Source organism: Cryptotermes secundus, unplaced genomic scaffold (genome assembly GCF_002891405.2).
Source record: "Cryptotermes secundus unplaced genomic scaffold, Csec_1.0 scaffold158, whole genome shotgun sequence".
Classification (NCBI taxonomy): domain Eukaryota; kingdom Metazoa; phylum Arthropoda; class Insecta; order Blattodea; family Kalotermitidae; genus Cryptotermes; species Cryptotermes secundus.
The window spans coordinates 212,045-237,296 of NW_019722427.1; the positions used below are offsets into that span (position 1 = coordinate 212,045).

At 37.1% G+C, this 25,252-nt stretch overlaps 2 protein-coding genes across 7 annotated transcripts in view; one reads left to right on the top strand and one right to left on the bottom strand.

The window, feature by feature from the left end:
• Positions 1-231: 231 nt before the first annotated feature.
• Positions 232-19,763, top strand: LOC111861302 (thymidine phosphorylase). 5 transcript variants are annotated; one of them, XM_023845747.2, is made up of 10 exons: positions 4,576-5,335; positions 5,563-5,652; positions 7,923-8,081; positions 9,178-9,258; positions 11,391-11,582; positions 13,361-13,519; positions 14,621-14,739; positions 16,281-16,443; positions 17,243-17,470; positions 18,226-19,763. In XM_023845747.2, exons 3-10 carry the CDS (start codon positions 7,955-7,957, stop codon positions 18,504-18,506), a joined length of 1,350 nt encoding a protein of 449 aa, XP_023701515.1. In that variant the 5' UTR covers positions 4,576-5,335; positions 5,563-5,652; positions 7,923-7,954; the 3' UTR covers positions 18,507-19,763. The 5 variants fall into 5 exon arrangements, with proteins under 5 accessions (XP_033606158.1, XP_023701515.1, XP_033606157.1 ...); XM_033750267.1 differs by lacking the exons at positions 4,576-5,335; positions 5,563-5,652 and adding an exon at positions 232-1,766; XM_033750266.1 differs by lacking the exon at positions 5,563-5,652.
• LOC111861300 overlaps positions 19,342-25,252 on the bottom strand; it is a 67,476-nt gene continuing 61,565 nt past the window's right edge. For both annotated transcript variants that reach the window (XM_023845742.1, XM_023845741.2), the window contains exons 9-10: positions 24,508-24,726; positions 19,342-22,119 (exon numbers count right to left, since the gene is read on the bottom strand). In XM_023845742.1, the coding sequence (XP_023701510.1) occupies positions 20,770-22,119; positions 24,508-24,726 (1,569 nt within the window). In that variant the 3' untranslated portion in view covers positions 19,342-20,769. The remainder of the gene's footprint in view (positions 22,120-24,507; positions 24,727-25,252) is intronic.

Genomic DNA, 25,252 nt, shown 5'->3' on the forward strand with positions numbered 1-25,252 from the left:
GCCGGAAGGTCGCAGGTTCGAGTTCTAAAGAGGTGGATTTTTTTCAATTTACCTAATCCTTCCAACTGCACTATGGCCCTGTGGTCAACTCAGCCTCTAACAGAAATGAGTACCAGGTATCTTCTGGGGGGGGTAAAGTGCGGCTGGCGCATGAGGCTGACAACCTTACTGCCATCTGTGAGCCGATTGTCTAAACAAAATGTGGTAGCTTTGACATCTCACAACCCTGTGGGCCTTCATGGCCTGTTACAGGGATAGCTTTACCTTACATTTATGCTATTAATTATTATTAGAAGGATTTTGGTTGCAAGAACTATCAAATCTGTGTGTAGTATACCTTGATTTAAGATTTAATATTAATTTTTTTATACAATTTTAATTATCTTGGTGCAAAATTTCCTCACTTTTTAAGATTCTCTTCTGTTTGTTGTTCCTCAGAGACATATTAAATAGGAATTTCTCTGTATCGAGATTTCTGCAATATTGGAATATTATTGTAGAGTCCACACATGCCATTGGCAGTAGACAGAGCAGTAGTATACAGCTCTTGTGGACACCAGTGTTATTTTCGGTGCCATAAGAGGCAGGGAATTTATTGAGCAGCTATGTGACTATTAGCTTTTAGAGGAGGTCTCTGTAACATGTAGTTAGTTTTTAAAAATTCTAGATCTAATTTGATGTGAATTGAATTTTATTATTGCTCAACTGATATGTTATAAATAAATAGAAGTTTATGTGTTTAATTAAGCACCATTCCATAAAGTCATATGGGAGAGTGGAGGTGCAGGTCCACGCATTCATAATCTCACCATTAGATGGAGGAGAGTGGTCAGTTTACGCTCCAGGTGCTTTATCCGTTGGAAATGAGCCCCTGGTACCCAACTGGGAAAGAGGCTCATTGAGGGCTAGAACTGATTTGGATGCTGTGGAAAAGATAAATATTTCTTACCCCTGTCAAAAACTGAACTCCAGTTCCTTGGTTGACCAGCTTTTAGCCTGTTGAGTTTTATGAGCATACATATTATCATGATAATTGTTAACTGTTATCAACTAGGTCACAAAATATCATTATTGTGGAGAAACCACTATTGTATACTAAACTACAGAAGTTCAGCTCCTTGTCATAATACTTTCCTAAGAGCCATGCCATCCTAATTTCAGTCAATGTCTGCTTGTCCAGAGTGCGTTGTTTCTATTGGATTTTCTGACAGGATGTTGTGTACCTTTCATAATATTTGGTTTATGAATGTTTCAATTGCTGCTGAACAGTGCTGTACTTGTGTAAGTCTTTATGTCTTCTTATGTGTAGGTATGTAAGAAAGGCATGAGCAGTGATTCAATCTGGCATGTAAGCTCAGTCAAGGTTTGGATACTGCGAAATATACCAAAGTCTGTTCTTTGTGGCAAATTTTATTTTCAGTACAGGTAATGTTTTCTGACTTCTGGATTGCACAGGAAGAGTCTGACAACAAGAAGTAAGGTAATGGTTGCAGCTATATACTTTGAGGGAGGGTGCTGCACTGTAACTAAGACCCTGTATTAACCCATACAGAATGTAAAATGGACTCAGTCAGGTCCTCTGTTGAACATAATATTTAAATGACTTCACACTGTTACAGACCTTTAGAAGATCATGCTGGAAACTTACAATGCAGAAGACACGGGGTTCTTACTGTTTAGTACCTATGTTACCATCTTAAATGCAACATTTACCTTCTGTCTGATGTACATCTTATCTTACTATGATATATTTCAGCCATCAACAGGTATGTGTGAGTCCCATCAAAATTGTTTCACTCTGTGCTCTATTCTGTCACACATCCTTACTTGATGCTAATTTTGAGCATATTTTTTTTAATTCTTCTGTTCCTATAGTTAATTAAAAGTTGCTTAAAAGTCCGGTATAACGTATTCATTAAAATTCTATTGCACCAAACTCAGTGCAGGATTCACATGTAATGACCAAACATGTCGTAATAAGATAATACATATGTGGAACAAAAATAAACATTCAATGGTGATTACACACACACACACAACTTTAATATTAATGCAACAGGGTGCTTTAGTACAACATTACAGGGTTCTTAGATCCCCTGGTATGAGTATGTTAACCCACTGTATTTGGTTCATTCTGTATTCATGTGCAATGGATAATTGAATTTTATTAAATATAGTCACTGTTTTCAGCCTTCAGGTATTTGAGTGTTATTATATTGACATATTTTCATGAATTTTTAATTATTGATGATCAGGATAGAGGACCATGTCACTTCAGTGATTATTGTACTATCTGAGTATTCTAAAGGTTACAGGTGACTGTTGCTGGTAATCTTAAAATATAGAAATCATAGAACTGCTAATATAATGACAACTGACAACCAGTTGCAAGATGGGAGTAGAGCCAACCCCCAAAGTATCTTTCATGTCAAATATATTTCAGAAAATTAATATCCTGTCTAATGGTATGAAATTCCCAGCATCTATAACACTGTCTTTGGAGAAATAAAACCATGTAATCTGGCAAAAATGCAAAGTGCCACAAACGAACTTATTGCATCCATCTTCAGGTGTGAATAGTAAGTCAAGCAATGCTGCCTGCTTTGTGTTAGATACTTGCCTTTTTATTAAACCGTGAAGATGAAAGCAGTATGTTCCTCAAAAACATTGGTGAACTTTTACCAGACTGCATGGTGTCACATCCCAGAAGACAGTACTTTTTGTAGCCACTGCTGTACGGACCTCAAATCAAGCTATTTAGTATGCAGTTGGACAATGGCAGAACACCAATGACAGCTTTAAATGTGTGAATAAGCTAAAGCTAACCCAGTGAGAAAACAGAAAGCAAATAATGTGATTGGATGAAGATGGATACAAGGGAAACAGGAATTTTGAAACAGATCCAAGAGGGATGATAAGGTTGTGTCAGTGGATTTACAACTGTAAAAGAAGAAATGCCCAAGGCCAGAGACAAAGTGTTGTTACTTACATGAGATATAAAAAATGAGCATGAGGGAACAGCATGACAGGTAAACTGAACAATTGTTAATAGCTAATGAGTCTGATATTAACACCAACTGGTATAAAATAAGTCAGTAAAAGGCAAATGGTCTCTATGTTCAAGTAACTAAGCAACATGCCATGAAGTTATGTGGGAAAGTGGAGGTATAGATCCACATATATTCTTAACCTCAGATCTGGATGGCAATGAGTGATCAGCTTCTTGCCCCAGCTGCTTTATTCCCAGGGAGAGAGCTCCCAGTATCTATTGGCTAGGAAGCTGTGTGAACACTAAAGCTGGTGTTATATGTCATGGAGAAAAGTCTCTGACACTACCAGAAATTTAATCCGATTCCTTGGCCATCAGCCTATAGCCTGTCACTATACTAACTTAACTATGTCAACTCTTCTGATATAAGTCAGTGAGGGTGTAAAAGAAATGACAGGCTAGATCATGGCTGATCAATTTAAAATGTCATTTTCTATCCTAAATTGTAATTTGAGAACCAAAGGATAGTCAGAAAATTAGNATGCTTAATTTAAACTTTTATCATTACGTACAGTTTATTAATAAATATGTATATAAATGTGTACTCCAGTTTGGAGTAGACAAATTTTCCAAGTGTATTCTCTTGAATTTGTAATACATCATTGATCCTGATGCTTATTATTGCATATACACAATTTTTTACAGAGATGGTGGCCAGTACAAATATCACACTTTACAGACTCATAACATTTGTTCTTGACACAGCTAACACTGGTGCAGATATTTCAGATTGTGGCCTCCTGGTGTGTGACACCATGTGGTTTAATAGATATGTATCAGGATTTCAGAGGAGCCTGACTATCAAACTGCATGGCATGATATCTTACAAGACCATAGGTAGAATATGTGCTGTTAGAAAAATCTCAGATCTCAGAAGGAATTGTTGTTTGCAAGGGTACATAGGAGTTTAGATTTTCTGGACTGTCCTCTTAGAGGCATTAATTATTTTGTTGTACTGTAAGATGCACAACAAAGTGCTTTTGCAGAATGTTTGCTGAGTGTGGACTGTTAACTTGGCATGCTTAATGTGTAAGGTAAGTAGAATTGTGATATGAAATGTTTGTTTAAGATATTGCATTACTTATATTTGCTTTATGATAAGTAGATTTGAAATATGTTCATAAAAGAGAATGTTGTGCAAGACAAGGAAAAGGAAAACAGTGCTTAAGATAATAAGTTGTTACATATGAGTAAGTGAACCATTTCAGTTACATAGGTACACTATTTTAATTTTTTTAGAATAAAGATTTGGAAAGGAAGCTAACTAATTTCCAACTACATACATGGTCTGACAATAAAGTTCACAAACTCATCATGGTAAAAGTGATACATACCTCGTTGCTGAATACTGTGGTCACCTTCAAAGTACTCCCCTTGGGAAGCTATGTACCAATGTCAGCGCCTAGTCTACCATTCAAACAATTTTGGAACTGGCTTTGTGGAATGGCCTTCAGAGCTGCCATCATATTACTCCTGATGTCATCAGTGTCATCAAAACACCTTCCTTTCAATATTTTTTTTATCTTTTGGAACAGGAAAAAGTCACTGGGGGCTAGATCTGGTGAATAGGTAGTGTGTCCCGGCACAGTTATTTGTTTACTAGCTAAAAACTCCCTCACAGACAGTGCCGCGTGAGCAGGTGCATTGTCGTGATGCAAGATCCATGAGCTGCTGGCAAAAAGTTTAGGTCGTTTCCATCTAACTTTTTATGCAGTCTTTTCAGTACTTCCAAATAGTAAACTTGGTTGACCATACTGAGGTTTCTGTCCGCTGGTGGCACAGCAAGCACATGGTGCCGAGTTCGCGAACTTTATTGTCAGACCTTGTATGTTGAATAGTATGTGAAATATTGACTGAACATGCAAGGAAGGAGACCAAGATCAAATTTTATAAGTCTGTGTCTGCCCAAACAGTAACATGCAGCTCTGAAATGTGGACACTGTTGAAAAGTCAGAAGAAAAAAGGCAGAATCAGCAGAAGTAAAATTTTGTAGGGATGTGGTGGGATACACATTGAAGGATCAACTTAGAAAACAGTGATTAGAAACAAACTAAATATGTTCAATTTAAATAATACAATTCAGAATAATAAATTTAATTTTATACAATATGTTGAAGGACTGGAACCTGAATGCATTTAAAAATAGATAGTGGGCTGTACACCTAGAGAAAAGATCCTTTGGATCTTCAAAGGTGCCCTGGTAGGATGGAATGGGTCAGAAGGTGCAAACTTTGATGATGATGACGACAACGACGATGATGGCAAAGTTCTCAGTTTTTCAATAAGGTATTTGAACTTATGAAAAAAAGAGTTAACAAAAGTCTACATAAACTTACATGACAAGGAGTTCCACAACTTCCAAGCTTTGTTGGGTTGATTAAATCAGGATGCATGAGACTGATGTAATGTGAAGTCCATATGTGGAAAATTACATAAATCACAAAATTTCTAGTTAGAAAACCTCAAGGAAAGAGGACAGTTAGAGGACTAACCATAGGCTTTTTTGATAACAGTGTCCTATCATCTAGATTCTGTGTGGTATTTCTTGACCAGCTGAAGAAGTTGGAACTGCTCAAGAAGATCCTGTGCCTAGAGTGAGTTGTGTAAGTAAAGTGACTCCATAACATGACCCTAGAAAACTTATAATCAAAATTGTGAGGTGCGTTCTCATAGCGGTTGCTGTGTTTTGGCACATGGTGTCTTGTAGCCCAGTAGAAGCTTAGGAATGTGTTGGACGAAAGTACTGGCTCCAGTCTCTTCAGGGTCAAAGAGTCAGCAAACTTCTACCAGACTACATAGAGTCACATTCTGAGAGACAATACTCATCAAAACCAGAATTGTACTTGTATGACATCTGGTATAGGTCCCTAATAGGAATTTTGGCCCAAACCAGTCAAGTAGCTTAGTCCCTATAACATATAGACAGGTTTGACAGAACCAATGGCTGATTTTCGAAATTTTGAATGCGTTTTGAGTTTCACTTTCATCAAGCTGTGTATGATACCTAAATATAATTTAAAATTTTGGCAAAATTATTAATTTTTTAGGACTATGCAGGAAAATGATTTTGAAACAGGGCATCCAGCAGTGTTCAAAATGTTCAAAATACCCCATATTATCATATTTTATGCTGGCAGAAATGTGTGCAAATTTATTTTTGAGTCACAGATGAACACAAATTTGAACTGGACTATTTATTGAAGTAAGATTATCTAAAATATGCTGGATAGGAACATTTTTGAGGAAGACAAATGGACCTGTAACTGGGCAAGGGGTTTGGTGAATCAGGACTAACAAAAGCAAAGGGAAATATTTAATCCCCCCCAACCTATTACCAGATATTTAAAGAACTAGATTGGACAGGTTCCGGCTTGTGATTAGAAAGGATCAAACAAAGGTGGCCAACAACATTTTTAATAGGAAGTCAGAAAGCTGAAGGAAAGTGGGAAGGCCCAGATTGAGATGACTAGACAATGTAGAGAATTATTTCTGAGCTCAATATGAAGAAATGAAGGCAAAATCGAATAGTAGAGAAAAATGTACATCTGTCATAAATGAGGCTAAAGTGCACAGAGTACAATTGAGTCAAGGACTATGTTAAGTAAGCAAAGACGGTGAAGTTGAAAAGTTTCTGATATCTCACTTACAGATAACTCTTTATCGTGTTTGCTTTAGTTTACTGTTACAAAAGGAATTACAACCATATCTGCTATTGAAATTGACAGTACTATCATCCTCAAAATAATCTAGAGTGTGCTTTACCTTTCAGTTGCAGTATCTTTAATACAGCAGTTGTTTGGTTTTTCACTGTTCCCATCTTCAGGACTTGGTGGTTGGACACAATAGGTAAATTTCAATTGTACAGAGCTATTTAATTACCTGAGACCAGGCTAATTTGGTGAGAGATAACAAGAAAATATATAATACAAATTGTGATAGAGCATAAAATCAAGTGCATGAGCACCAATGCAAAGAAATGGGGGGGGGGGATGTGAAGACATGTAGTATCTACAACTAGCACCATCTGTCGAGTAAAACCCAAACCCATTTTAGACATTTCTCTTATCTGGATCTCCCTCATCAGCAATGAGGTTTCTAACTCAGAGAGAAGATCCATATAATGTGACAGATTTTTCCAGGGTTTCCATAAGTTTCAGTCTTGTGTGTTCAGGTTTTACTCCACAGATGGCGCTAATGGCAGATACTACGTCTTCACAAATTCCCTCCCCCCCCCGAAATTCTTTGCATTGATGCTCATGCACTTGATTTTGTTGGCACTAATTTCTACCTCCTTTTCTCTCTTAGTTCCACACATGTGCATGCCCTAATCACAATTTTTATTGTATATTTTCTTGTTATCTCCCAACAAATTACCCTGGTCTCAGGTGAATAAATAGCTCTGTAAATCTGACAGGGGTTGTCTGGTGGTTGAGATTAGCTCTTTCTAAGGGTTCCAACTGAGTCTTCCCCTCTCACCTGAGGACAGAAACAAATCCAGTTTCCAAAACATTATGTTTTCTATTTTATAGAATACTGGATGCTGGAAAAAGTCTAAAAACCCACTGATTCTATAAGGCCATGTAGTCTGGTCAAAGTCAACTGTCATTTTGGAGAAATATATCACCCTCATCTACAGGGTTTAAGAGTAAGCCAAGCAAGAAACCAGCATGAAGCTTGTTCCCTGCTTCATACTGATTTCTTGCTTGGCCTTTTTTTTTTTTATCAGCCTTGAAGATTGAGTCATCATGTTACTCCAAAACGTTGGTTGACTTTCAGTGAACTACATGATATTATATACCAGAAATAGAACTCTTCACAGTCATCACTCTCATCACTCTGAGAACCTGAAATCCTAATTGTTCTTACTTTACAGGTTTTGGTAGAATCTCATAACTAAATGCAGGCATGTCTCGTGATATAAGTATCCCTGAATTGCTTCAGAAGAAAAAGAACGGTGATCAGCTTACGTCAGAAGAGATACATTTGTTCATCCAGAGTGTGGTGACTGGCATGGCACAGGATTGTCAGATTGGTAAGATATCTGTTAATGGCTATCAGTATGAAGGATGGAACAGAGTATTCACTTTAAATTCAATTGTATTTCCAATGAAATTTTCATGATTTTCAAATTATAGAAGCAGATATAATAAAACGTTATTACCGCCTTACTTACTTTACTGTTCATATACATTTGTTTGTATCCTTACCAGTATTTGAAAAGGAAATTGTAAAACACAGACATATAATCATCTTTTGAAACGAAATACATTAATAACTGGTCATACAAATAATTAAAGATCAGATTACATTATCACATCCAAGAAGATAGTACTCTTCACAGTCACCACCATGAGAATCTAAAATGTCATATATAAACCACTGTACTTCACTCTTCTGAAATACAGTATACACTGTGGGAAGATTATGAAATTTTCAGTGCTCACATCACATTACAATGCTGAAGGAGAATCACCATTTTAGCCATTAAAATATATGTCTGAGACCAAGACATTTGCTACAGAAACCACAATGGATGAAACTGATATGCTGATGTATGATAAATTAAACTACTGGTAGGATGAGTAACATGCAGAACTGTGAGGGTTCTAATCCTAAACTGCACCAAATAAATAATTTTTTAGCTAATTAACTTGGTGGAACACAGCCCTAAGAAGACAATAATTCCTAAACCGGTCTTTTATGGAACAGATTCATTGCTGTGCTTGCAAGTTCTTGCCTCATGTCCTTATTCTGAGTCAGATTAATCTAGCCCACATTGGTGTACCCTATTTTCTCAAGTTCAATTTTAGCATTATCCTCCCATCTGTGCCATTCCTGGTTCTCCCACGCATGCTTTATAACCCACTCATCCAGTCCTTCATGATTTGCTTATCCTGGTGAAAAGTACAATACATTTTGAAGCTCATCATTATGCAGGTTTCTCCATCTTCCTGTTACTTCCCTGCATTAGATCAAAATGCTCTCATCAGCACTCTCTTCACCCTGAATCAGTGTTATTCCTTTAGGGTAACAGATTAAATTTCACAACCATGCAAAACGACTTTAGTGTTGTTTAAATTAGTATGCTGGTAAGGAAGCATATGTAAGGTGTCTCTATTTTATTACAGGTGCCATGTTAATGGCCATGTATCTGAAAGGCCTTACAGATCAAGAAACAGTGAGCCTCACCACAGCAATGGTTCACTCAGGTGATCAACAGACATATTAATATTATTTTAATTTAACCTTTTTGTCACTAATCAGTCATTGCTGGATATAAGCTAAATAAATTACAGCGTAAGACCTCACAGGCTGAGGGGCCTCCAAATCCTGAAGAAACAAAATTCTGAAAGTATACAGTGTAATAACAGGCATGTTTGGCAGACAGAATTATAAATAAAATAATTAAAACTGCAATGAACTCTTTCCCTGTAATAAACAAACATTAAATTACATTCAGTTATTGATTGTTAGATTTGTTTCATTCTGGTCTGTCACACTAATATTATGAAAAAGTTAAACAGTTCCATTCATTGTGACTGGTTAAGATTTTCTTATTTAAATTATTCATGTCCTTACATGTTTCGGTCTTCAGAGACCATCTTCTGAAGGACACATTTACATCAATACAGTTAGAAGCCACTATTACAGTGCATGTTCTAAAAGTTAAAATATATACATACAATATAAATAATTTACAATTGGCTGTAAAATCTTAAGTCTTTACAACTACAGCAGCTTTTCCAATACTTTAAAATATTTATAGTTGGTTTGTTAAGATTCTATTGGAATTCATAAACCAAGCTGGTTTGTGTCGTCCCTCTTACTGTTTCTTTTGACGGGGGCCGAATGTGTGCCACCTTGTCATTCTCAAGAAGAGGGTTCTTTAATGTTGTCCTGTATGTGTTTATGGGCCGCTGTGTTGTTTTTTCTTTTTTTCTTTTTTGATTGATTGTTAGGTTGTGATATTTGCTGAAATTGGAAGACAAAACCATATAGGCCAACTGACTGAATAAGCAATATATGTTAAGACTTTGGTATATATACTATTAAGATAATTGCTTTGTTGAATGTAAAATAACATGGCAGCTGTGCAAATGTTTTCATTAGCCTTTGGTTTGTCCAAAGTAACTAACGAATGACTGGAGTTAGACATGTGAAATTTTGTATGGAGACAGTTCATAGAGATGCCTACATGTTATGTGTGATATATGGCTTGTAATAAGGCACAATTGATCACTGTGGTTGCGGTGCAAGGGCCAAGAAGGCTCACCCATTATACATTCATGGCTTGTAATAAAGCAGTTATAAACATGGTGATGGTGGAAACTTTGGGATTATCCAACAAATTTTACATGGACAGAATCTACAAGCAAAGAGTTCTTTGCAGAAATAAAATCAAGTCAGTTGATGATGAAGATGAACATGATGGTGGTGATGATGATGATGATGATGATGATGATGATAAGTTTTTTTTTTGTTACTGCTGCTGCTGCTGCTGCTGCTACAATGATATAGTAGTAGACCTACTGGACTAAAAGCGGCCTCCGTAGTCTAGAGGTAACGTTCCCACCTCATGACTCGTAGTACGCGGGTTCAAATACCCGGCGGAGGTCGTCAAATTTTTAAGGGCGAAAAAATTCAGGGAACAAGTCCTCCGGGAGGGACTTTAAGCTGTGTGTCCCGTGTCGTAACTTTACGGCACGTAAAGGAACCTCATATCCCCAAAGGGGATCACTGAGCCAAATTCCAGGATGTTTCCCACCCAACAATAGTCTCTAAGGCCTCTGATAGATGGGGGAAGCATTATAGACACCGCTAAGCAAGTGGCCGAACTCGCTTGCTCGGCGGGACTGATGGTATGCACCATTTATCGGTAGGGTATAGAGACTGGTAGAATATCATAGAGGGAAGCACAATAAATCAAACTGGTCGCGGTGCATGGGGAACCCACCCTCTCTAAATAACTAACTAACTAACTACTGGACTAGAAATTATGCAGTAGGAAAGTAGTCTTTATGAATTATGCTTGGAACTAGTCTTTATGTTTTTAAAACGCTATATTTTATTTTTTAATTATCTGTGATAGCTTACATATAATGTATTTCAATAAAATGTTATTTTAAAGAAAGGCTGAAAGTCATTTTGTTACTTATATTGAAATATGTCAGAGTTATCAGGCTATTTGGAGCAAAAATAGGTGGCATTCATGAGATATCTAATTTATAACATGAAAGTGGTTGGAAGTAGTATCCAGTGACTGTTATTAATGGATTAAGAGATAATAGTTCACACTATGCCTATCTTGGAAAGAGTTCAGATGTTAAACTGTGTTTTTTAGGTGATCAGCTTAGCTGGAACCCTGAGTGGAAAGACTTGCTGGTGGATAAACACAGTACAGGTGGCTGTGGAGACAAGATAAGTTTGGTTCTAGCACCTGCTTTGGCAGCCTGTGGTTTCAAGGTGCCAATGATATCAGGTCGAGGCTTGGAACACACAGGAGGTACATTGGACAAGCTGGAAAGCATTCCAGGTACTGTTGTAACATGTCTGTCTGCATAATAAGATCATTATGGTGCTGTGTGAGGTTACTGTAATACACTGCATCGACAGAGTGCAGCACGTGCTGGTTGCAGATAATATTAATTCTGCCAGTGGGTAGATCTGCTGACAAGAGTCTCTCTGTTGTCAACTGTCATTTTTTTCATGAAAAGTGCTTGTTTAGAAGAGCTGCTGGAACTTGCATTTTGTCAGTATTGGATGTTATGTTTGGACTTTGTGTGAGCAGAGCTCATAGTAAATATATAAAAAGAAATACAAGTAATATGTAAATATTAGTTGAATATGTAAACTAGTGTCAGTGGCTAGACTTGGAGTTTGTAATTTTAATTGCATCTATTGAACTGTTATAACTTGCAGCTACAAGTAATTATAATGCTCTCACTAACTCATGCACTCTACTTCTTACTAAAGCACATGGTAAGTCTTCTTAGTTTGCTATGTCTTAATCAGCCATTGTTTGACAGCTGATCCCAACAGTGCCCTCTTCTGTTCACATCATTACTGGCTGGCAACAGTCTCGTACCTAATTCATTGCTCCATATTCCTAACCATGACTGACTGACTTTCAAGTCAAAGTCAAAGTTATGTTATAACCGAAGGTCAGGCGGCCAGTCTATCTTGGTGTCAAGCCCCCATCTTGGGCCGAAGCCCAGATTTTTGTCACTGTCAGACAGTTGCAGGTTTGTTGCTGTGGGGTGCTCTCTTTGATGAGAGGTCAGGTCTGTCATTTACAATTGCTGCTACCCCTTGCCAGCACAGTAATTATCGGGTCTGAGTCCCACAGGACCCTAGATGATTAACCATCTCAGATTTAAGACTCCCTCAAGCTGGAGGATCAGGCTCCTGCATTTATATCCCCCAGTAACAGGGTGGCCCTGATTTCTCTTTCCATCGCCTTCTGTGACTTGCAAGGCTACATTGGAGGTATTCAAACCAGCCTCCCTGCCAGGTACCAACATACTTTTCCTGATGGGCCTTGCTATACATAGCCTTAGCATGGACCGTACAGAAGACATCACATTTTCTAGCAATGGCTTACTTGTTTGTTGATGTAGGAGCATGTTTATCATCTGCGACCTAGAAGCTGCCCTCTCTTCTGAGTCCACTGTTCTGGCCTTCAGCCCTGATGCCACCACCACCAGCACCACCACCACCACCACCACCACCACCACCACCACCACCACAACAACAACAACAACAACAACAACAACACAAACAAAAAATCCATGATTTTAGTCCACAAGTGAACTATACTGACTGAGCAACCGCCGCTTGCCGGCAAAATTAGTGCCAACTTTTGCAGATAGAGGGTGTTGCGTGGTCAGTGCAACGAATCCCCATGGCCGTTAATTTCGGTTTTCTAGACCAAAGACGCTGTTTCCTTGAAACAGCTCCTCAATTATCATCATGAGGCTGAGTGGACCCTGTTCCAGACCCACTACTTCTCAGGAGAGAAAAAAAACAATGACAACAACAACAACAACAACAACAACAATAATGTCAAAGTGTAAGCTACCTTATACTACTATGTGGGGCTCATATAGTGGGCTGCTTGTGTCCCATGTAAAAAGTGACTCAGCTTCACTCCACCCCAAGACTTCAGGTATATATTTCTGTCTATGCCCATCCATATGGAGTCACTAAATCTTTTATGGATTCATGAACGAATGTTTGGACTTAATCTACAGCTTTTAATGATATTTTGTTTACATTTCTGGTTACAAAGGGAGACCAATATATATTTTTTAGGGTTCTGTGTGCAGTTATTAGAAAAAGAGATGCAATCTGCGTTGGAGACAGCAGGCTGCTTCATTGCAGGACCGACAGCGACATTGGCTCCTGCTGATAAGGAACTGTATAAACGCAGAGATGTAACTGCTACTGTGGATAGTATACCACTCTGTGTAGGTCAGTTTCTTTATATATATATTTTGCTTATTAGAATTATAAGATGAATACAATCCACAGATATATTCACTCTCTCTCATTCTTATGTTAAACAGCTCTACAAAATGGACAGTTTGTGCTGCATGAACTTTATATACATTTTTGCATTTAAGTAAACCAGATAAAATTTTATGTTCTCTGCTATAAAGATATATATTGTGGTCATCTGGCTTAAAACACCATAAAACCTTGTAGGTGGTTACTGGTGTCAACAGAAGAACTTGTTGTCTATATCTTAAGGGTAGGGGTGTCTACAACCCTGAAGATGAGGGCAGCAGGTTCCTCCAAAACTTAGTAACCACTTACCAGACAACATGGTAGCATAAGCTGGAAGACCACTGTATGAATCTTCACAACAGTGAAAACCTCAGATCTCATATAAACTATGCTGTTAGAACAGCATTACTAAATACCCAAGAATTGATAACCCACACTCCATTCTGCAGTAAAGAGATTATGTGGTAGAGATAAGTAGAAAGTTTTCGTGTGAATGGGATGGATGTGCTGTGTGAATGTGAGAGTGTTGGCTTGCCAGTCATGCATCCTATATGTCTACTGAATGCTGAATTTGAAAGCTAATGAATATTGGGAAAAAGAGAATAATGAGCAGTTTCATAATTTGTTCTCTTTGCCAGATATTATGAGGATGATCATATAAAGGATGAGGGTGTGTTTGGAGCATGGGAGATGTGAGAAATGCACACAAAGATTTTGTTAGAAAATTTGAAGGGAAGAAACCATTTTGAAGACCTAATCAAGGATGGAAGGATAATATTAAATTGCATCGCATATAGGCCAAAATAATATATAGGTTATGATCTTGTACCTTGGCTCTCATAACTGTCATCCTTGTAATGTGACTATATAAAGGAACCAGTTCCTGAACTTACATAATTCAACCCTGAAGATGCAGGCATTATGTTACTCCAAACCATTTGTATCCAGCTACAGTAACATGGTGTTACAACCCAGGAAAGCTCAATTTGAATGTTATTGTGAATTACTTTTTTTGTAAATATTTAATGTATTTTACTATTTATCATCTTCATTTTGAATTTTCAGCTTCTATTATTTCTAAGAAAGTTGCTGAAGGAACAAAAACACTGGTAATGGATGTCAAAGTAGGGGAGGCAGCATTTTTCAAAAGTGAAGATGAAGCTCGAACTCTAGCTTCAAAGCTTGTGAGTTAACCTGTCAACCAAAACATTAATTTGTCACTCAAAATGTTACTTCTTAAAATTATTGTATGCAGTACTTTTATTAAATATTTGTCACAAAGCTATGCGCTTGAGACAGTTCTGTAAAATATGTGGTTACTTTAACACAAGGGAACTAGTTAATAAATTATGACATCTCTTTTCTGTGAGTGAAAGTTATGTGATAATTTGAAATTGTAATATTAAAATGTGAATTATTATAAAATAAAGGCGCTTAAATAAACTCCATGTCATGAACTATACAAGAGGCGTGGAGATATAGCCCCACACATTCTTAAAATCTATGGAGGTGAATAGTTAGCTTCATGGTCTGGCCACTTTACCCACAGGAATATAGCCCCTGGTACCAACTACTCGTCATGGTGTGCTGGAGAACAAAAATATCTCTACTACAAATCAAACCCCTGTTCATCAGTCATCTAGCCTATAGCTTTGTCATTGTACTGACTTAGCTATCCCATCTGTGTTTTAAGTTATTATACAGGGCTACTATAACTGATTCATTCGTTTTTAAAACGCTATATTTTCCAAAGTATTATGCATATAAATATTATTTATAAATAAAAAGAACCGTAAACTCACCAAGTTTGTATTATGTACACTAGTTTGCAGCACAAGTTCAGTGCCTTTACAAAATGGCGACAAAGGCAGAAAAGAGTTTATGTTTGTTGGAATATGCGAGATGTTCGTCTGTTATAGCACTGCAACGCGCATTCAAAAGAGAGTATGGAAAAGAACCGCCATGTAAACAAAGCATTTTGCGGTGGTATCGGTAATTTAAGGACACGCTGAATTGGGCGTGTTGGTGAGGATGACATAGCTCTGTTCACTTGGCCCCCCCCCAGATCACTTGATCTAACGCCTTGTGACTTCTTCCTGTGGGGGCACATTAAGGATTGTGTTTACATACCCCCACTGCCAAGAACACTAGTAGAGCTGAGGGAATGCATCGATTCTGCAGTGATGACTACTGACAGGATGATGCTACAAAATGTGTGGAACGAGCTCGCCTACCGCCTGGACTTGTGTCATGTGACCCAAGGCGCACACATAGAACATTTATAGAGTGTGAAGAAAACTTGGTGAGTATATGGTTCTTTTTATTTATAATCATATTTGTACGTGTATTGCTTTGGAAAGTATAATGTTTCAAAAACGAATGAATCATTTATAGTAGCCCTGTACAGTGTAAAATTTAGCACAAATAACCAAATTCAGATAGGGTATAACATAAGCCATAATATAATATTATATTGGTATAGCTGTGGTGGTTCCTTAAACAGCATATTCGTCAGTCTATTGGGCACAAGAGTTATTCTTTAAAAAGTAATATATTTTGGGATGTAACACTGTGTAATTCAGCAGAAGTTCACTGACATTTTGAAAGAATGCTGATGAGCTTCTACTAAATTACATGGTGCTATATCCTAGAAGTAACTGATTTGAGAACCTCAAATCCATCATTCTTATTTCAAAATATGAAGTGTTCATTTAATAATTTCTAGATAAAAGTATCGGCTGGCTTAGGTGTTCAAACCCGTGTGGCTCTCACAAACATGGACTCTCCTATTGGTCGAGCTGTAGGAAATTCCCTTGAGGTAGCTGAGGCAATAGATTGCTTAAAGGGGAAGGGACCTCATGATGTGGTTGAACTGGTTGCAACTCTTGGTAAGTATGGGCTCTAATTTGGTGTGTAGATTACTTCATTTTGTTGATGCATCAAAAAAATTACATCAAAATGTCCATGTTATAGATATAGTGCAACACTCATTTAATTCTTGATTTAAGGTTTTACTTCAATTAACATTCAGTTCCAGAGATTTCAAATCAACAGATGCAGTGTTTCATTTCCTCAGTTAAGGTGACTCTTTTGTGATAGTATGGTAGAAATTTACCAACATTTTGGAGGAGCTTGCTGCTTCCATCATCAGTGTACATTCTAGAAGACAGCAGTTCTCACAGTCATTATAGTGAAAATTTCAAATTTTCCTCAGTTTAAAATTTTCGCAGTTTAGTTTTCAAATACACAGCTCTCCAAAGAAATCTTAAATGGAAGGGTGCACTGCATGTGCATTTCATGGTTATGTTCACAAAGCTTGTTTGATGGCATGTGTATGAAATACATTATCTGTATGAATGAAGCACCTTCATAAAATATTAATTTCACTAGTTGTTACAGTTTATGCTTGAATAATTTTTTGGCCTATTTAACATTTATTGCAGTACTGTTACATCTAAAATAATTATGTTTACACATAAAACAGAAGTCCATTTTGCCCACTGTGGAACAAATTTTTTTGTATAACAGATTTCAGCAACAGAAACTGTAAATGTCAACTTTCATATAAATTTGAATATGTGATTTCCATTTTACTGCTGTGTAACAGAATTTTATCCACACTACAGATAAGGTACCATAAAATGCCCTTCTAGGACAAAGCTTTCATGTAAATGGTATGTATTTCAGGAGGAATTGTTTTGGAAATGAAAGGTCATGCCAAAACATTAAAGGAAGGCAAGGAAACAGTATTAAATGTTTTAAACTCTGGTGAAGCTTTGGAGAAATTTCGCTTGATGCTCATATGTCAGGGCGTTGCCAAAGAAGTTGCAACAGCTCTGTGTCAAGGAGATATGTGCAGTGTGTTGCCATCTGTTCCCCCAGACCACATCACAATCACCAAAGCTTATTCATCAGGTAATATGCCAGACAGATTAACCTCTGCTAGCTATATTTAATTTAAATATATGGGTGATAATCAGAAGTTTGAATCTTAGTATGACTGGCTTTATGGACTTGTCAGTCATCCAGTATTCAAAACCAGAACACAACATTTCTGTAGCTGGATCTGCTCTTATCCTCAGGTGAAATATTGCTACTCACTTGGGTCTGTTAGAAAGAGCAGGGAGCAGACATAGCTCCCAAAATTTTGTATTTTGACTTCAAATATAAGGTAGTGGATATAGTTCAGAGTTTTGAATCTTAAAATACTGCTGTAGTGTTTCAATGCTGAAGTCTACTGTGAAAGACTTATACCAACAATTTACTGTGATGATTCAGAACAGTGAAAATCACAGTGGCTGCGCCATCTAAAGCATAAATTATCTTTGCCTGCTTGAACACTAAGGTCATGGGCTCAAATCCCACTTGAGACATGGATGTCTGTGTGCATTTATTCTGTGTTTGTGTTGTTCAGTGTGGGTAGTGGCCTTGCGACAGGCTGATCCCACATCCAATGAGTCCTACCAGCTGTGTATTGGATAAAGAAAATGAAAAAAAGTGGCTGAGGTCCAAAGGGCTGTACAGCTAGAGAGAGAGAGAAAGAGAGAGAGAAATTCAGAACAGTTTTTTCAGTGCTCTTAATTAGCTCATGAATGATTTACTCTTAAAGAACATTATTTGATCCAAACTTCAGTTCTGAATATTAGCTTGGTGCTCATATGCGTTTTCAGGAACTATCACAAAAGTGGACGCATTGAAAGTGGCAAAAGCTGTTTGGAAATTGGGAGCAGGACGCAGCAAGGCAGATGAACCTATTGATCACAGAGTGGGGATAAGACTTCTACGTATGCAGGGTGAAAAGGTGAAAGAAGGTGATGGACTGATAGAAATCTATCATAATTCACCCCAACTTAATGCAGATATTCATCGACAGCTAGAGGAAGCCATCCTCATATCAGACAATCCGAATGGAATGGAGCATTTGCTCATTATAGATATTATAAGAGATTAATTATGAAGACCGTGGAAGTGTTGTTTGCCACGTAAATATAACCTGTGCTTTGAACACAGCACAATATCTGTGGCATTAGCTGTCCAAGCAAAATTCCTCTTTTGCATGTCTTGCAACATATGTATTATCATTTCTATTATCTAATTGTTTTACCATCACCACTGCTAGTAATTTTCTGAAATTTAATTACTGCATTGATGAAGGTCATGGAAATTCATTCCAGGCTCGCATGTGGCATTTTCAAATTTTAAAACTTTGACACATCCCCATACAGACTGTAGGTATCACCAGGCTTCAAGTGATTTTGATATGCACAATTTTTGCTTTAACACAATTTCACTCCTTCAGTGAAGATTAAAGCACAATACAATTATTTGTCTTAAAATAATAGGATTTTTAAATGGCATTAAAGTGCAGATTCAAGGGCCATTTAACACCCACCCCTCTAATCTGAACTCATTGAATCTACTAATTTTAAACTTAACAGAATTATTTATTTTTTAGGTAAAATTAAATGCAGTGAAAACAAATATGTAACAATGTTTCAAGTTACAAAACCACTCTTGAAAACAACTATCATGTAAGATGATATATGATTTTGATACATATCTAACAATTTTTATATACTGTATCTGTACCCTCCCATACATAAAAAGAATGTTTATATAATTTACTTTCCAACATTTCATATTGTCAGAATGTACTAAAAAGAATTGCTTTTAGTACCTAAGAATCGTTGGTTAAAGTACATTATAACTGTCATGTTAATATAATAACCCTTTAAAGCACAGTGGTAAATACACATAAGCTGTAACATTAGGATGTTCTGTATATTGCATGTAGAATGCATTTATGTGTTTCTAATAACTCTCAGAATGAGCAGCATGTATTTTATTAAAAGCAATGAATCTTTATAATGGAAATGTATTGTGTCTTCTGTGAGGTAGGAACTGAAGGTATGAATGTAATTTAGATAAATTTCAGGTTTAAAAGGGTTAATAATTAGAAGACTGTTGAATTCAAAGAAAAACCTCTCTTTGTTTATTGTAATTACTCCATTAAATGTGCACATAATGTTGAACAGAAAAATCATTTAGAATTCAAATGTATATGCTAAGACTGTTATCAGCCATATAAAGTAAATTCATACTCAGATTAATTAAACACTTGACAGAACTGTTTTATGATTAGTAAAACTCAGATGTACATACCAATGGGCAAATATAGACACAAAAGAATTATGTGTATATTTAAGTATTATGTGTATACATACATTCATTTAAATAGAAGTTTAAAAATTAGCTAATCACAGATTAGAGTATTAAGATTTGGTGTTCCTAAAGTTTTTCAGTAATCTTATAACTGAGCATATTAATTTGATACAAGTCCGATTGTCCTTGCAGAAGGCGTTTTGTTGTTTTGAGTATTAGACATGGACCAAATGACTTGTCAGAACGTTGGTAACCATGCACCAAACTACACAATATTATAACCTAGAAGCCTGCAATTCAAGTATATAAAAATTTTGTATTTGTATATCTGATTTCCATTCTTCTTTTCTTCTGATAATTTACTGATCTTGTTGTGTTTTTGAGTCAGCTCTTGGGTTTTTACACCATGTGAGTATAGGCCATATTGCCATAATTTTGGAGATACATGCTGTTTCCCTCTTTAGGGTCAACTGTGTGTACTCTTACTCTTTGTTATTGGTGTACTCTGAATGTACTGGACTTCCAGCTATGCTTGAAAGAAATTACTGGAAGAATGTACAGAATTTCCTGATGGTATGGAAGTAATGCTTATGAAATTGCAGGTAGGTACTGAACTTGCATGATGTGATTCCATTATCTGGTAAGCAACTGGCAGCTTTGCAGTTGCTGTTGAAATACCGACTGTGGATGGACTGTATTTCAGTTCCAGAACACTCATGTTTTCAGTGGTATCAGTCTGCATTGATAAAGCAGAAGCAACTCAGAAGGACCCAGTACCAGGATCTTCATCAGTCTTACAATGATCTGTAGTAACAACATTCTGGTGAGTCTCACAGTTTTCTCTACAAGATATGCTTAATCTTAATGTGTGCACACAGTCTTGCATGTTGCTACGTACTATCTGGATGTCCTGTGTTTTGAGAACCAAGAATGGCATTTGATGTTGATTTGTTGTTTTATCAGAATGGGATGTCTTCCTTCTTGCTAACAGTTACTTTCAACATCACTCTGGCAATGAAGCATACTTGTTTTATGCAGGTGTGTAGTTATTTCTATGTCTGATTTCTAGTTGTGCTTGCATTAGAATCAATCACAGCTTCATCTAAGTTGGTATCAAATGAGTAAGATTCTTGATTTTGGATGTTTCCTGTTGTGATGGTTATATGTTGAGGCAAATATTCTGAATCTGTATCTGGTACACCGCATGTCAAAGTAGTTGAATGTGCAAGATTACTGACTGAACTGTTCTCATCCTTAGTTTGTACTGGTCCCTTCAAGGTAGCTGATCTAGAGTATTCTGGGCTTTTGACTGCTGTGACACTGAATTCCTTACAAAATACATGTTGAGCAGAAATGTTTTCAGAACAGGATATTTGTTCCTGTATTTCTATAACTGTATTATCTTTGCTGTTTTCACCATTTTTAGTTAATGTGGAATGTGCATCATTTGGCTGTAGGGGGTTTGTGGAATCTTTTAAATGTTCTGCAACATATTCACTTGATATTAATGGAGAGTACTGTGAGTAGGTAACAAAGGTTGACTTCTTGTGGCTTGATTTATCCTGATCCCTCAGAGGATCTCTTAAATGTGACTTATAATCATTTAAAATATAAGGCTCTACTGAAGAATCGACAGTGGACATCTGAATAGCATTATGAGAAGTTGTGGGATTCTCAGTTGTATCGATAACAGTTGTGCTATTTGAACTGATCTGTGGCAGAGAAATTTGTGAAGACACATGTAAGTCTGTTTCAGCTATTCCACTGGTAGTCACATCTTCAGTTTCAGCACCTGTTCCGCAGTTCACAGTTCTTCTGTCATTCTTCAGATATTTGTTTTGAAGCATGTTCCTTGTATTGTCAGTACTTAAAGAGTTCAATTTAATGCCAGACTCAGATGTATTGACAGATAATGCTAGTATGTTCTCGCAATTTCTGACTTCTGATGGATGTTCTGAAATGACTGTAATATTTGTACTACAGAAAGTGGAATGTTGAAGCAGATGGTTCAGAGTTGATGGCAGGTATTTCATAGGGCTCACTGGATTGTTTTTATTGCAACAGAATTCCTCAGGGGTGATGGGTCCAGTAGCACCAGGCAGCATACATTCACTAGCATCAGCTGTGCAATAAAGAGGGCTAACTTGACCAGTTGAAGTTGAATGTGAATCTATGTAGCTGGCAGGCCTAGTGGAGCCTGAGAGAATATGTTCACTCCTTGCTGCTCTGTATACAAGAGGACTGGAAGGATTTGTTGGACTTCTGTTAGAATATGATTCTATAAAACTGGCAGGTCTTGCAGCTGATAGAAGTCCCACCAATGAACGACTGGAATGACGGGATGATGAGCAGGACATGGCCCGACGTCTTGGACGCCATAACTCGCCCCCTACCTCTTCATCCTTCAATAAAACAGAAATATGCCGAAATCAATATTTTTAAGTGGAATCCTTTGGTAGAAGGGTTCAGTGTAGGTTCTAAAGGGTTGTGATGATGGTGTATAACACTCAGAATTACTTAATTTTTGGACTTTGCCCATTGTCTGCTATTCTAAAAACTAGAGAATACAACGTTTCAGAAATGGGATCTGTTTCTGTCTTCAGGTGAGGGAGGAGACACCTACTCTGTTGGGTCACTTAGAAAGAGCTAATCTCAATCACTGGTCCACTTTAAGTCTATTAAAGTTTTTTTATTGTTATTATTTTCTTGGAGGATATGATAAAATTAGAAAAATATCTTTACCAGAATTTTTCATCCAGGTGACATCAAGAAATTTTCGATTAGGGTCAAGTGCTTTAATGCAGGGCCACCTCACCCTATAGGAGGCAGAAAGTAAATTCCTTCTTTGTTGAATATGAGCTTTGTTCACTCAAGATGCAGCAAACTACCCTTGCAAAGTAAGAGGGAATATACAACTTATTTATTTGACCGTCACAACACAACAATAAAAGAACTTCAAGGACAATGCCCAGATATACAATAAGTAGGTTATTTAAAACCAATAAAAGCCATATATAAAAAAACAAAATATATGACTTTTATTGGTTTTAAATAACCTACTTATTGTATTCTTATTGCAAATTATCTTAAATGATTTAAGACATTGTATCAAATTTTGCATACTGCAGTTCAGTGGTGTACGTTTGGTGAAGTGTGTTTGCCTGATGATGGCCACTAGTGGCCGAAACATGTAGCAGAACTATATCTGGGCATTGTCCTTGAAGTTCTTTTATTGTTGTGTTGTGATGGTCAAATAAATAAGTTGTATATATTGTAATACAGCAGGATGCATGAAATGAAAATTAAGAGGGAATAGTACAGTTATGTGCATAAAATGAAAAAGAAAAAAGTAAAACATAAAAAATAATAACAACAACAACACCAGAAAATAAATGTGAATAAATTGACACATATTGGGCATTTTCCTTTCTCTCCTTCATGATTAAAGACCACAGTGTTACAGGACTTGGCTCTTCTTCTGTCATCAGGTAAGAGTATGAAACCAGGCTAATCCTAATCCCTGGAGAACAACACTAGTTCTAGTCAGAGTATACCCTGATGATGGAAGCACAGCAAGTTTATGTAACATGTTTGTTAACTAAAAATGAGATGATGGAAAATGTTCAACATATATCTCAGTTACGCAAATTATGTTTTATAAACTAATGTCTGCACCATTGGTTTTGTGTAAATGTGAAAATTATGCAGTGAATAGAATCAAAAAGGTGAACATTGAAATTGCCAAAATGAAATTGAAACCAGTAGCTCTACTGTTCACAGCTAATTACATGTATTTAATGCAAGTGGAAGGATTAAAAATTGGTAAAAGGGATGGCAACAGCATCTCAAGAACAAATCCAAGCAGAGCATCTGAACACACCGTGACCCATAAATCCATATGATACAGACATGATGGATGATGAAGAAGATGGTGGGAGGACAGTGTAAGAGGACTCCTTTGTAATTGGAACAGACCTTCTGGGCTTAAGTTGGCACTCATGATAATGCTGATGATAATATGTCAGTTTGATAACACAGCTTTGTCACAAACCTTCAGTAAGGTGTTTGTATCCTGACATGTCTGCTCAAAGCCAGAACTGTGGAGCCAGAAGAGACACTAGGGAATGGCCAATAAACGTGTTTTCACGACAAAGAATACACAAATGCAACGGTATAAGAATTATTGTAGGCAGTGTTTATATGCGATCTCTGCTGGGGTTATATAAGGAGAAGTAATTGGAGTTTTCAGTCAGTTAGATGGGAAGTGAGTGTTAGCCAGTGGTGGCCAGACATGGCTAAGCTGTCAATGGCCAGAGCTTGCGGCCATGAGGAGCTATGAGACAGCGAGCAGCTGAAAAGGCCGTGAACACAGAATCTGAGGAATCTACAGCGTTTGTCCTTTACCAAGCAACAACTGGTGAACATACTGCAAGCTGAGATGCCTTAGTCATGATGTAATGAATTGTAGAGTGTGCAAATTCGCCATAGCACTATAGCACTATAATTGCTTGTAGTTATGTGTTACAAGACTCCAGTAAATTCAATTATTAATCCAAACCCCATGTCTAGTCAATAAATACGTGACAGTATTATGTATGTATTGTTGAACTGTGCATTTTGTCAAAAGGTGCCTAGCCACCAAAACTGCATGTGATAAAGAGAAATTACTTGTATGGAATGATAAATCCAATATAGTTAAAACTGGAATACACTTTATAGTGGTACATAAGTAGTGAAGTTGTTACCGAAGAATTATGCTAAATGTTACGTAAATTTATCATTGTACTGACTTCAAAGAGAGGTGAGTTGCCTCCAACAGCAGCTGAGTTCCGCCTGTGCAACTCAGACAGTAATTCTGAGAATTCGGTTTTTAGATTCTGAAGGCGTGCCACATCCTGCTGTTCTGAACCTGACGAATCTGAACTCTGGCTGTTTTGCTGTTGGCTTGGGCTTTTGCATGTCGCGAGACGCTGAACTTCTTCCTGGACACATGTCAGTCGAAGACGTAACTGAAATGAAACAAATGAACAAATTATGGAACCGTGATAAAGTCCAGCTCCTCATTGTGGAGTTTTATTTATAGTTCATGACATGTCAGTAACTCAGATTATATAGAATTAAATGACTATCTCTCGTGGACCTGAGCCCTTCTTGAGAAGCTGCCACTTCTGCCGCCACTTAAGAACTTCCCAGTACTTTATGGAACCTGAAGGTTCATTACTGTGTTCACAAGAGCCCTACAGTGGTCCAAATCCTGAGCCAGATCAATCCAATCAAAACCATCCCATTCTATATCTCTGTAATCCATTTTAATATTGTCCACCCACATACATTTTGGTCTTCCCAGTGGTCTCCTACCTTCTGGCTTTCCTGCCAATATATCATATGCATTCCTCTTCTCCCTCATTTGTGCTACATGCCCTGCCCACTTGGCTTGATCATTTTAATTATACTCGGAGAAGAGTGCAACTTATGAAGCTCCTCATTTTTCAGTATTAAATGACTGTATGCTAGAAAATAATGAACTGGAAAGGA

Excerpts from the sequence above, each read along its gene's own strand:
- LOC111861302 (XM_033750267.1), top strand. The coding sequence starts at position 7,955 with ATGTCTCGTGATATAAGTATCCCTGAATTGCTTCAGAAGAAAAAGAAC. Across the intron at positions 9,259-11,390 it reads CACAGCAATGGTTCACTCAG|GTGATCAGCTTAGCTGGAAC; the intron begins GTGATCAACAGA and ends TGTGTTTTTTAG. Across the intron at positions 16,444-17,242 it reads TGAACTGGTTGCAACTCTTG|GAGGAATTGTTTTGGAAATG; the intron begins GTAAGTATGGGC and ends TATGTATTTCAG.